Genomic DNA, 13,584 nt, shown 5'->3' with positions numbered 1-13,584 from the left:
CACACAGTGCTAGAGATCAAACTGGACTTTACACATACAAGCACTCCAACTCTTTGAACTATCTTCCTGTCTTGTCTCTTTTAATGATATTTCTCTCCTTTGTGATATGAAAAAGAACTTTAAAAAAACATCAGATATGGCTTCCTTTCCTCGCGGCTTCTGCGCTTGCAAGCATGGTGAACGTCCCGAAAACCCGCCGGACATTTTGTAAGAAATGTGGGAAGCATCAGCCCCACAAAGTCACACAGTACAAGAAAGGCAAGGATTCTCTGTATGCCCAGGGAAAGCGGCGTTATGATCGGAAACAGAGTGGCTATGGAGGGCAGACTAAGCCAATTTTCCGGAAAAAGGCAAAAACTACAAAGAAGATTGTGTTGAGGCTTGAGTGTGTTGAGCCCAACTGCAGATCTAAGAGAATGCTGGCCATTAAGAGATGCAAGCATTTTGAACTGGGGGGAGATAAAAAGAGAAAGGGACAAGTGATCCAGTTTTAAACATCTTTTATGAAGACAAATCAAGAGTTGGTATTTGAGGGCAATGTATCATGAATAAAGTTTAATTGAGTGAAAAAAAAAAAAAAAAAACATCAGATATGTTCGTTCATAGCTTGCAATGAACAAGATAAATCCAGATATATTGATCTGGAACAACTTTCAAGACTAAAAGGAAACACTCAAGCAGTATCTGGCCAGTACTCCTGGGACCTAAGTGAAATTTAAGACAAATCTTGCCCAGATTGCTCTTAAGCACTTTAGGAAGGAGTTGAATTGCTCATGCATAACAAATGAGCACCTTCTGGGACCCTCAGCTTTGTAACTGATCCTCATTTTCCTGACACCAGATGACATACTTGCCTTGAGTTGGATATGTAGAGGAAAATCTCTTTGAATCCTAGAATCTCATGAGACCTGAAACCTTATTCCACTTTGCTCACCCACATTCTGGGCAGATGTTGGCTTGACACAGTTAGTACAAACTGCAGTCTACAGTGAACCACCTGTCTGCTACAGCTCTGTAACATTCAGCAGGGGCCAGATAGGAGCAGAGAAGAGCATATAAAGGAATAACTAGAATTTAAAGAGGTACATAAAGCCATAATGAGCATCCCCCCAGAGTAAATGGTTTGTGTATCATTTGTATACTTTTTATTACTATACAGCTTTGAAAGGCAACATTTTGGTTTTTGGACCATACCTAGCGATGCTCTGAAGATACTCCTGACTCAGGAATCATTCCTGACAGGTCTTGAGAACATAGAGTATGCTGGGAATCGAACCTGGGTTGGCTGCTTGCAAGGCAAGCACCCTACCCTCTTTGCTATCACTTCAACCCCTGCAAAGCAATACTTTTTTGAGCCACAACTGGCTGTGCTCAGATCTTGCTCCTGACTAGCTTGGCTGTTCTTGGTTGCTCAAGGTATCATATGGGGTGCTGAGTTTCAAACCTGGATTGGCTGTGTGCAAGGCAAGACACATCTCTCTGGCCCCTTACAAGGTTATATTCATACAAGAGTCAAAGTTGATAAAGAACATTCTAGATGCTGGTGTCTCCCAGTCCATCCTCTGGGTGGGTGGGTGGGAGTCCCAGGGGACACAGCTGCTGTGGACCCTAGTCATTTGGACCTTAATTCGAGGGAAAAGCACTCAGCACTGAATTGGTCAACACTCATGGTTCTGTCTCATCCAGCTGGTGCTCTGGGGGTGCAGACTGAGGTGTCCCATTGCCTCTTTTCGAGACACAAGAACTGTTTGTTTCTCCTCACAGTAATTGTGTGCCTGACACTTTGGTAGTTCAGTCCAGGCTAAGTTCCCCTTTCTCTTTAGTAAAGGATCTAGCAGGAGGTGCCTTTCCCAGGGACGCCACATTGTCCCTTGAGAATGGCCAGCCATAGTGTCACTGAGCACCTTACAGTCCACACAGAAGCCTGACCTTCCAGCACTTCCTCAGTCGACTCTAACTGAAACCCATATCTCCCTCCTTAGACCTATGAGTCCCAGTGGGTGTCCCCACTCTTTCCTACTATGTGGGTCACAGTAGGAATCATCAGGAAGGGCTGAGGCAGGAAGTCTGGTGAGCTCAACTGCCTCTTGTCTCTGGCCACTGTCATGAAATCTTCCTGCAGTCTCAGGAATGAAAGATGCTTTTGTGAACATGAGAAAACCAGGCTCATTTGGGGTCTGTGTGTGGAGCCAGGACAACAGTGCAGCTCTCCTGGAAGGGAGGAAGGGTAGAGAACAGTGACGCACTCTCCTCAAACAGCGGCCCTTTCTCCGAAGGCACTTGTCAGCCCATGCATGGAGCTGACCTCATAGCCCTCCTGGGGCTGGAAGCTACAGCTGCTGCGGATGCCTGAATGCTCCAGCTAGCCCTAGGAGAGGAAGTGAGGGGCAAGGAGGGCTGTGGGTCAGCTGTGTCTGGCACCTTTGCTCTCTGCTCCCCCATTCACCAGTGTGGGAAGATGACCACACTAGTTTGAGGCCCAGGGAGGGATAAAGAAAGGGAGCTGCTGACCTCGGGGCCTCCACACACCGGGACCAGAGTCAGGTGAAAGGTGGGATTGACAGGTGCGTTTTCAGAGAACATGAGTTTGCAGGGATGAGCTGTGCTGTCCTCCTGGACTGATGGTCCCGACAAGCCTCAGCTGGGGAAAAGTAGAGCCGCTCAGCCATTATTTGCCCCTCGCTGGTTTCCTCTGAAGCAGCTCCATTTACCCATAACCTTGGCAGCACCAGACCCCAGATGTCAGGACAGTCACTGAAAAAGACCTGGGAGCTCTTGGGGCCTTTTATTGAAGCCCAGAGGGACAGGCTGGTCCCTCAACAGCGAAGAGTGGGTGGCGGTCCCTGATGGTGAGTATGATGGTCTCTGATGCCAGCAGTCAGGCAGCCTAGGGCTGAGGGCTGGGGAGACTGCCTTCAGGGCCTGGCCACACTGGCAGCTCCAGAGACCTCAGGGGCCAGATTCTTTCTGCCCTGTGGGAGCTTTCCTGGCAACTCATTTCCTAGTCACACTTTGCTAATGCCAGGACCCAGCTCAGGGTAAAAACCTGTGGGGCAAAAGTCTCCATGTGTGTAACTATATAGGAGTGCATGTTGGGATATGTGTGTGTGTGTGTGCAAATGATTGTATAAGTGTGTGCGTGTGGGGATGAGTGTGCGATGAGTGTTGAAACATGACATTTTCTCCAAGATTGATTGAGGCCCAAAGAGCTCTCAGAACGGGAAAGCGATTCTCATTCCCCTGTCCCCCAGGGCAGGGAAGTGATCCTGACAATATCTATCCACAGCAAATAATCCACACAGACAGGAAGGTAAAAAGGCTAGAAGGTCAGATGCAGAATCTTTGGCCAGCCTACAAGTAGCTCCACAAAACCAAGAGCCCACCATCCGACTGCCTAAAAGAACCCTGACTTCCCAGCTCATCCACTATTTATTCGGATCTGAACAGTGCCCCCCCACCTGATAGGTCGTAGGTGGGAAAGCAAGCAGAGAAACAAATATCAAAGAGAAATAATATAAAAAGCCTTCACAGGTGCTAAAGTTTATTTAGTCTCTACAAAGACTATAAAGCCACAATCCTCAGTTCCAACTCCTGAAATGAATGTATCAAAGTGGACAGGCAGTTTCAAGAACTTTTTATGTATTTCTTTTGCTGAATGGTCACAACATTCAGGTAGGCACTATTATATTCATTTAAAAAAGTTTTTATTTAAATTCCATGGTTATAATAGTTTTTTCACAGGTAAAGTTGTTCATGATTGAATTACAGTCATAGTGTATAACAACCTTCACCAGTGCGCATTTCCCACCACCAACATCAAGTTTCCTTCTCACCCTCCCTGATGCCCTTTTTCCTCCCACCTGCCTCTATTACAGATATTTCTCTCTCTCTCTCTCTCTCTCTCTCTCTCTCTCTCTCTCTCTCTCTCTCTCTCTCCTTTTTTTGACATTGTGGCTTGTACTACTGCAAATGAAGGGGTGCCATATTCATTTCACAGATGAGAAAAGCAAGGCACGGGGCTGTGGGGATTCATCCAGCGCGACCCCTGGTGCTGAGAACTGGTGTCTGACATACTATTCCACTGTCCCACAACTCATTCCCACCACTTCAGAAGTTACTCCAGGCTCTGTGCTCAGCAATCACTCCTGGCAGGGCTTGGGGGACCTTATGGGATGCTGGGGGACAAACGTTGGTAGATCACATGCAAGGCCACCCTACCCACTGTACTGTGGCTCCAGCCCTAGGACGCAGTTTATTTAAATGCAAGTTTCTCTCTCATTCTTTATTACAGTTTAGGTTAGGTTAGGATCATGTTAATGTTTGTGATTTTGTTGTACAAAGTTACTGCACCTTTACCCCCACCCAAGTGCCTACAGTTCTCCCCTGCTATCCTATGTCACTTCTAGTCTGAAGGCAGATTCTCTTTCGAACATTGGAGGGCATAGGTGACAGCCAGCATGCTGACATCCGGCCCTGATGGGTTTGTTCTGCTCCACATAGGAGCATCCAATGACTGCTGTGAGGCTCTGAGATTTGCCTGATACTGGGGGCAAGAGGCTTAAAGCTGGACTAGAGAGATAGTATAGCAGGGAAGAAGTTTGTCTTCATATAGCTGACCTGGGTTTGATCCCCAGCATTCCCGATGGTCCCCCAAACCCACCAGGAGTGATTCCTGAGTGCAAAGTCAGGAGTAAGTCCTGAGTATTTCTGGGTGTGGCCCACAAATAATAACAATATAATTGTTAAAAGGTGTAGAGCATCCCACCTAGCACAGTTGCCTATAGTAACCCTTCATCTAGCAAAAAAAGACCTTAAACTATTTCTATAAAAGTCTAGAAAGGGGCTTTCATCTCTATTCCTGCAGCAGCCCATAGAACGTGGAGCCCTGAATTATGGGCGCCGGGTCCCTGCAGACTGCATTGGAGCCTCCTTAACGCAGCTCTTCACAGACCTGCCTGTCTGCCTGCAGCAGGCGCCCATGGGAAATGGTACTCTTTGGTATCCATGGTGCCTGGGCAAAGCAAAGCAGGGTGCTAGGGAGGGCTTCGGAAATGCCCAGGAAGGAAGCTTTCTTGAAGGGTGTGAGTGCTGGCTCAGCCCCCAGCACAGGGTCCCTGCAATTACGTGGGACCTTGGCAATTTTCCCAGGGCTGGCTTTGCCTCAACTCTTCCCTTCATGGAGCAGCCACTGGGTCTCTGGTGTGCAGGAGAGAGTTCAGATTTGCGTTCGTTTCACTTCTTCCACAGGCTATTTATGCTTCCCTAACACACTTCCATGGGGAAAGGAGGTGTGGGCGAGGAAACAGGATTCCCCGAAGAATCCTGCAGTGTTGGGGGTCAGGAACTGACAGGAGCTGAGTCAGGTCCCCTAGAAGTGAGAGAGGCTGGCCCAGCTTGTCCTAACACCCCGAGTTGCTTTCTGAGGGTCACATTCAGTGGGGATGGTACGGGGCTCAGGACAGGCCCCAGGATAGAGCAGTGCTGTTTTGTCACAGTGACCAGTCTATCCCCATTTCCTCATATATCACTTCCTGATTGGGTCAAACTGTGTGTGTGACCACAGCTGAGGGGTTTGAATAAGGAGGGAATCTACTGACAGAAGCTTCCAGAAATTGGGGAGGTATGAGGTACCCTCTAGACTGTGAGTCCACAAAGTAGGCCCATGTCATTATCACCCCCACTAACCCCACCATCTAAAATAAGCAAGAGTGGAGAGGAATCAGGGTAACTGCTGGGCTGTTGACCTAGAGGAGACCCGAAAACTTGGCTTTTTGAGGAAAATTCTTGCCTTGTGAAGATGCAAAGCTTAGAAACTATAGCATCTGCTATTCTCTGGAGCACACTTGGGATTTTGAGCCATACCCAATGGCTCAGGAGTGGTCCCTCTACTGCTTCATACCCAGGGGTACTTATGGGATCTGGGGGTGTTGTGGTTTGAACACTGGTCTACTGCCTCAATGGATGCTCTTTACCCTTTATCTGTCCTGTAAGCATCAGCCCCCTCGTCTTTGCTCAATTCTCATCTTTGAACTTGGCTCTGTCCACATCCGCATACAAGGCGGGGAGCTGAGCATACTCTTGCCAGAGGAATGAATGAGTTACAGATGCTGAGCATGGCAAAGCTGAAAGCAATGAGGCTCAAGCCTGTGGAGCCTACAGTCAGTTTGAGCCAAGGAAAGTCAAGATGGAGCAAGTGACCGATGGGTGAGATGGTTGTGATAATATGAATCTGCATAGAAAAATCACACCCACTCATGCTGCTGTTTACAGCTGCCATGGCAACTCCCAGAAATGACCAAATGTGGCTGAAATCTAGGCAGCACCTGGACTCTGAAAGGAGGAGGAAGGGGGCAAAAAGGTAGGTGCGAGTGTGTGTGTGTGTGTGTGTGTGTGTGTGTGTGTGTGTGTGTGTGTGTGTGAAATGAATCTGCAGTTTCACAGTTTTCTTTGTGCCTCAAGGATTGCCAAGACTTGGTTGCCAGGCACAGGGATTGTGTTTGTGGTTCTCTCCTAACTGGTACCAATCCATCTCCTGCCCTACAGACTGAGATGGAGCAGTGGTGCTGGTGGTCAGTCCAAGAGCCAAGCCTAGTCCATGACATAGCGATTATCTTCCACTGTGTAGATGTTATCTTCCACTCAGACCTGTGCTGTGGCTGCACTCTGCAGTGCTGTCATGTGGCGACCATGCAGTGTCACCATGCTAAACTGCTGCTGCTTGTTCCTTAGGAGCAAGTGCTTTTTGGTAACCAGGACAACCAGGATGGTGACCAGCATCAATGCCATGATGGAGAAGCCAATGCCGAGTCTCTTGTTGGTGGTCCTCCTCGGGTACTGTGCCAGGGACGTGAGTGTCTGGTTCTCATACACAGAGCCATCCCACATCTTTGTCACTACAGTGCCATTTCCATCTGCTGTTGGGCAGGAGTGTGGAAGTGAGTTGGTGGGGGGCATGGGGCTCGTTTTTTGTGGGATGAAAGGTAGTTTCTCTCGCTGGGGCACTGGAGAAGGCAGGCTAATTACTGGCCAAAAGAGGATCCATGTGGCCATTGGTGCTGGAGATGTCAAGTTTTCAGGTCTGGGGGGCGCTTGGGTGCTGGAGGGCTGTGCTGGTTTTATCTCCAGAGAAAAGGTGCATTTTTGGTTGTTGTACCAGTCCAGGTGCTCGATGCAGCAGCAGTAGACACCACTGTCGACCAGGGTTGCCTCCTTAATGGTCAGCGACATGACCCCCTTGGCGATTTTGCTTTTCAGCACATAGCGTGGAGCCTTTTGAAAGGTCACTTTGGAGTCATCTGTTCAGATGAGGGCATTTGAGCACTGGGAGGATGAGTAGGGCCCTTGTCCTCAGCGCATGCAGATGGTGACTGAGGAGTAGGTCCAGGAGAGCATGACAGGGTGCCCCGCCACCCCTGAAATATCAAGGGCTGCAGCAGCATCTGTCACGAAGACCAAGAGGCCAGCAATGGCAACCCATGGGCACCTGGTCTGGGCTTGAAGAAAGGAGAGAAACTGGTGTCACCACACATTCTGACTTGGGGTTTTGGAAGGCAGCTTCAACCTCAGAGGTCACTTCTCCTTTCAGCTAGTAAGCTGCTCTCCTGGCCCCCTTCAAGGCTTTTATTCAGGGTTTACTCTGGACTCTGCACTTAATGATAACTCCTGGCAAGCTTGGTGGAACATATGGGGTGCTGGAAATTGAACCAAGGTTGGCCACATGTAAAGCAAGCAACCTACCCACTGTACTATTACTCCGGTCCCCCTTAAAATATAATGAATATCCACCTTTAGTAACTCATTTGAAGCCAACACTGCAAGTTTTATTAATTTAGTCACCTCGAAGTGTGAAGCAAATATGATACACAGTAGCCTCAACATGTTAACGTACCCCATGTTTTTTGTTTTTGGGCCACTCGCAGTGGCACTCAGAAATCTCTCCTGGCAGTCTCAGGGGACCACATGGGGTGTTAGGGACCAAACCCGGGTCTGTCCCAGGTTGGTCGCATGCAAGGCAAACGCTCTGGCCCCTGTACCCTGTTTTTATTCCTCTAGAACTTGGAAATTTATACGGAAGCAACACTCCCCTTTTTGGACACTACGCTCAGTGTGTGGCCTTGCTTAGATGAACACTGCGCCCGTCTCAGCAAACCTTCTTTTCTTGCTTCTCAGGCTCCCTCGTGTCATCCTTCCAGTGGCCCAGATGCCTGCGCAGAGTGGGGTGCCACAGCTCTGGGCCTCACAGAGCTCTTCCTATAGGTTTGGGATTCAATAAAAGACATGAATGAATCATTTTGGGGTGAAGTACTAGCTCTTTGGGGTGTGGGTCCCTGGACCCTTGGCTGAGCTGATGAACCAGTCACCCTGGGGCCTCTCCATAGAAACTGAGCCCTAAGAGCTGAGCTGGGAACCAGTGGGAGGAGGACTCAGCAGGACAGGAAGTGCTGAGAGCAGCTTCACCCCTTACAGAATCAATAGGACAGCAGGGAGGAAAAAGGAAGCACTTCTGGGGCTGTCTGAGGTGCGATTCACACCTTCATCACTGTGATGCCCACAGTCCCCAGCTGACTCAAGCCTTGGGTAGCTTCTACTTAGCCTTCACCCTTCACTGGGGTGCAGAGGGAGCCACTACCTCTAGAACCCCACCCTAACTGGTGGGTTCCACTCCTGCACTTCTCAATGGCCCCTCCCACAAGCTTCCTTTATGGAAGCACACTGGAGTGGGGATGGAGAGAAGGAGCTCCCCTTGCCCCTATTCAGAGGGAAAGAGTTATTTGAGGGTCTTTTCCAACCTGCCAAGGAGACATGGGGCCTCCCAGAACCCAGAGTTGACTCCAGAAGGGCAGCCCTTCCAGAACATTCTCCAAGGTTGAGCCCAGCTCTCAACAGCTACATGCATACGTATCCAGGTGCTTGCCCAGCTGGAATCCCCCACTGCCTTTCCTCTGTAGACCCTGAACCTTCCCTGGGGAGTTCTCAGTGATCAGCTTTGTCCTTCTCTCCAAGAACTGTCCTGTGCCTGGACAAGGTGAGGGTGGGGCTCAGGGAATGAGAAAGACACAGGCAGGGGACAGGGCAGCTGGAAAGTGCAGGGCTGGAGGATGTGCTGGGAAGTGGGAGCACTACAGGTGTGTGAAGATGAAGCAAAGTGTAGGAGAAGTGAGGGGCAGCAGGAGCTGGAGAGAACAAGGGGCCCTCTGGTCCTTTCCCAGCCTCTTCCTAGATCCTCTAGAAACTGTGACCCTTCGTTCATACCCACCCCCAGCAGCTGCCTGCTGCCCCCTCCCCTTGGGAAAACATCACAAAGGGTCCTTTCAGCAGTGGGCACTGTAGGGGACTGGGGGGACTTGGGTATAAAGACCCTCTTTCTCCTCTGCTGCCCCAGTTCCTGACTGACAGACAGAGGGTTGGAGCAGGGAGAGTGGGGTCCCTCTAAAAGTCTGGGTAAGCACAGTGATGTTGGTTGACCATTGTCCTTAGAAATCCCACAGACCAGTACTGGGTATGGGTGCTGCTCTGGGCCCACCCAACAGGCTGGTTGCTTCCCTGGGTCCCCAGACTCTCCGGCTGTAAAGTACAGAGACACCCCCCCCCACTCTGCTGTTGGGGTGTCTCCATCAATGCAGGCTCCTCCTGGGTCAGGATAGATTTTCCTTCCTGGTCCCACCCATCTCCCCTTGACCCTTGTCTGACTTTAGAGAGAGGCAGGAAATGGGGTGCTCTCAGGCTCCCAAACCTGGGGAATCAGCTTCTGGCAAGTTCTGAGGACAATACTCAGGAAGTGACGAGAAAGCTAGTGGGACACTCAGCTTTCCAAGTTGGGGTGGGAGATTCGAGAAGGGGGGTTGGTAGGGGCCCAGGGACTGAGGTAATGGGGCAGTTCAGGGTGTGCCCCGGTTCTGCCTGGCAAGGCAAAAACTGGGTGCCTGCCACTAAGGCAGAGGATGCTGGTAAGGGGTAGGGGAAAGCTGAGAAGCTGGTTGAGCAAACTGGGGTGTCCCAGGACAGTTGGGGAGTGGTTGGGAGAGAGCCAAGGGGAGAGGGAGTAAACTGAGGAAGAGAGGGGGAGAGAAACAGAGGGACAGAGAGGTGAGAGAGGACCAAAGACTAAGCCAGGTTCAAAGGGAGAAGAGGAGGAGAAAGGATGTGTGTGTGTGTGTTTGTGTGTGTATGTGTGTGGTGTGGTGTGTTGTGTGTGTGCAGGACAAGCATAAAGTTTCTTCCCGCACAGATCAGCACTCATCCCTCAGTGCCCCAGGCTCCCAGTGGCTGAGGTAGGAAATTGGGTGCTGTGTCTCCAGCCTAGAGGTAGACAGAGCAGCACAGGTCCCCAGGAAAGTAAATCCTCCTTTGGGCACTGCAAGGTCCAGGTTGCTGCATATCTCTGCTTGATAAGACCCCCTATGGAGGAAAGGGTTTCCTGATCCTGCTTCAGTTCCCCCCACCCAGGAGGTAGAGTTGTAATTTGGGGCCTGGGGTGGGGCTTGAAGTCTGATGCCACTGTAGGCCCCTGGTGAAAAAAGCAGAAAGAGGGGCTGGCATGTAGCCAGCCAGGTTTGCTCCTCGGTATCCCATTGGTCCCCTGAGTGCCACCAGGAGTGATTTCTGAGCACAGAGCCAGGAGTAACCCCTGAGCGTGTGGTCCCCAAACAAAATGAATAAAACAGAAAGAGAGAGAGAAAATTCAAGGGAGAGAGAGTGGAGCCTGAAGGAGCGACCCTTTCTCTTTCTAATTTTACCCTCCGTTTCTATCTGTTCCTAGAGACCTTGGGCTGGTGGTCAGGGAGAGCTGAGGTGCCAGACAGGAAGAAGGCAGAGGGGAAAGGCCAGAAAGGATGGGAAGGATCACACCAGCCTCATTCCTTAGCATCTCAGGTCCTCACAGTCCTGCCCACAGACTCTTCCTGGCGGGCACTGCCCTTCTATTGACTGGCACATGAGGTGACCCACATCCACTGTCTCAGCCTTGCTGGCCTGAGAGGAGGATGAGTACAGTAGGGCCTCCCCAAAGAGGCAGCCATTGTGGCCCATAAATAGGCTCGGAAACGGGAAATCCTGAAAACACAATGAGGCCTGGGGCCACTGGGGTTTCCTCCCGGCTCTGGGCCCAGCAAGGATGTGATGCCAAAGGCAAGACTGTTGGACTATGGCCTGGACTTTCCCCAACCCTCAGGGGTCTCCAGCATGCCAGGGTAGCTTAGGACAAGCCAAGATGGGCTGTGGAGGCCTGGGGAGGGGGGGAGCCTGGCATCAGATCTGGGGACTAGGGCACGGTCCTTCTAGACTTCCAATCCCAAGAGACTGCCTATGCTAAATCTGTGTAACCCCTCAGCTATTTCTGGGCTCCACCTGACCCCATTTGGACCCTAACAAGGGAGAATTCAACTAATCCTTTCTTAGAGAAGTCAGAGCCACGTTCCAGAGTGTTGTTCATTAAGAAAAGCGAATAGGGGCCAGGCTGATATAGCAAAGGGCTGAAATGTATATCTTGTACATGGGAGCCAAGGATCTGACCCAGAACTGCATGATCCGCTGACACTGCTGAGTTTCTCCAAGAAAGAAAAGAGAAAGAAGAAAAGAAGAAAGAAAGAAAGAAAGAAAGAAAGAAAGAAAGAAAGAAAGAAAGAAAGAAAGAAAGAAAGAAAGAAAGAAAGAAAGAAAGAAAGAAAGAAAGAAGAAAGAAAGAAAGAAAGAAAGAAAGAAAGAAAGAAAGAAAGAAAGAAAGAAAGAAAGAAAGAAAGAAAGAAAGAAAGAAAGAAAGAAAGAAAGAAAGAAAGAAAGAAAGAAAGAAAGAAAGAAAGAAAGAAAGAAAGAAAGAAAGAAAGAAGAAAGAAAGAAAGAAAGAAAGAAAGAAAGAAAGAAAGAAAGAAAGAAAGAAAGAAAGAAAGAAAGAAAGAAAGAAAGAAAGAAAGAAAGAAAGAAAAAGAAACAAAGAAAGACACAAAGAAAGAAGGAAGGAAAGAAAGAAAAAGAAATATAAGCAAATATGAAACATAATGTCCTATAGAATCCCAATTTTGTTAAGATATGCACACATAGGGACTTCAAAGAATACTTCAACGGTTATAGCACTTACCTTGCACACTGCTGACCCAGATTTGATCCCTGGCACTGCACTGCATATGGTCCCCTGTACCACCAGGAAGGATCCCCGAGCACAGAACCAATAGTAAGTCCTGAGCACAGCTGAGTGTGGTCCCACAAAAATATGCACAAATCTAAAAATTGACACACGTGATCACACAGAAGTGACAGGAAAGAAAGCCAACGGATGTCAGAGTAAAAGGATTCAGAGGATGCTGATCATCTTTGTTCTTTTCTGTATATTTGAATTGTCTACATTAAACTTTGTAATCATTCATAAGAAAATCATAAGGAAATAAAGAAGCCACCACCCAAATCTCGCAATACCTGTTTAAATATCATCTCTAAGTGCCATGTTTATGAAGAGTTTTGAAAGAAACCAGGGAAGTGCTGGGTTGGTGGTGGGGGTGGGACAGGATACCACCTTGTATGCATTGGAAACAAAGGTCAAGATTCTCAGGGCCGGAAGGGGACAGGAAGGAAGCATGAGGGGATCAGGCCACTGATCTTGGCAGAAACATGGCCAAGGGCCCGCCCACCCAGTATGAGATCGCCACCATCTTGCCTGTACTATGTGTCCCTGGTCATGAGTGTTTTTTTGTTCTCTTAGCTTTTTTTGAGGTGGGACATACCTAATGGTTCCAGGGGTTATACCTGGCTCTACACTCTGGAATTACTTCTGGCAGTGCTCAGGGAGCCCTATGGGATACTGGAGATTAAACTCGGGTCAGCTGTGAGCAAGGCAAATACTATACTATCATTACACTCCCTAAAATCTTAGTTCATATCAGTGCATTCACCTGTGTACCTGTGCACCCAGACTTTCTCATCCTTAGAACCCCCAGAAAACTCTCTCTTCTCCCCATTCTCTTTTTTTTTTTTCTTCCCATTCTCTACTCCCACCACCCAGGGGCCACTACTGTTCTTTGCTCTCGTTATAGTTTCTTTCTTTCTTTCTTTCTTTTTTTTTTTTTTTTTGGTTTTTGGGCCACACCTGGCGGTGCTCAGGGGTTACTCCTGGCTGTCTGCTCAGAAATAGCTCCTGGCAGGCTCGGGGGACTATATGGGACACCGGGATTCGAACCAACCACCTTTGGTCCTGGATTGGCTGCTTGCAAGGCAAACGCCGCTGTGCTATCTCTCCAGACCCACATTATAGCTTCTTGTTGTCTGTTCTAGAGCTCCTATAAATGGGACCATAGAGTTTGGGCTTGTTTGGGTCTGACTATTGTTCCTGCTGTTGAGGGGAGCTGGTATAGAGCACCCAGCTGCTCCCCTCTCTGGTGGGGATGTATCCTGGCTCTGGCTGCTCTCCCTGTCACCCAGATTCTCACGAAAATCCTGCATTGTACTCATAAGTCTTTCTGTGAGACTGAAAGACTAAGAATTTAGTTCCTCTTGGCCAGATGCCCAGAATGCCACTGAGCCACCTCTGTCTGTTCACTTTGTTAGACACTGAATTTTGTTCAATATTTTACTCACGTTCCACCAACCTGTAGGAGC

The 13,584-nt window shown here is 49.1% G+C and overlaps 2 protein-coding genes across 4 annotated transcripts in view; one reads left to right on the top strand and one right to left on the bottom strand.

The window, feature by feature from the left end:
- NDRG4 (NDRG family member 4) overlaps positions 1-13,584 on the bottom strand; it is a 518,571-nt gene that overhangs the window by 289,667 nt on the left and 215,320 nt on the right. The window lies entirely within an intron of this gene.
- On the top strand, positions 147-529 carry LOC126027170 (60S ribosomal protein L36a). Its single transcript, XM_049786160.1, has one exon. It carries the CDS (start codon positions 174-176, stop codon positions 492-494), a length of 321 nt encoding a protein of 106 aa, XP_049642117.1. The 5' UTR covers positions 147-173; the 3' UTR covers positions 495-529.

Source organism: Suncus etruscus, chromosome 14, assembly GCF_024139225.1.
Source record: "Suncus etruscus isolate mSunEtr1 chromosome 14, mSunEtr1.pri.cur, whole genome shotgun sequence".
Classification (NCBI taxonomy): Eukaryota; Metazoa; Chordata; class Mammalia; order Eulipotyphla; family Soricidae; genus Suncus; species Suncus etruscus.
This window is presented reverse-complemented; position numbering and strand designations above follow the sequence as displayed.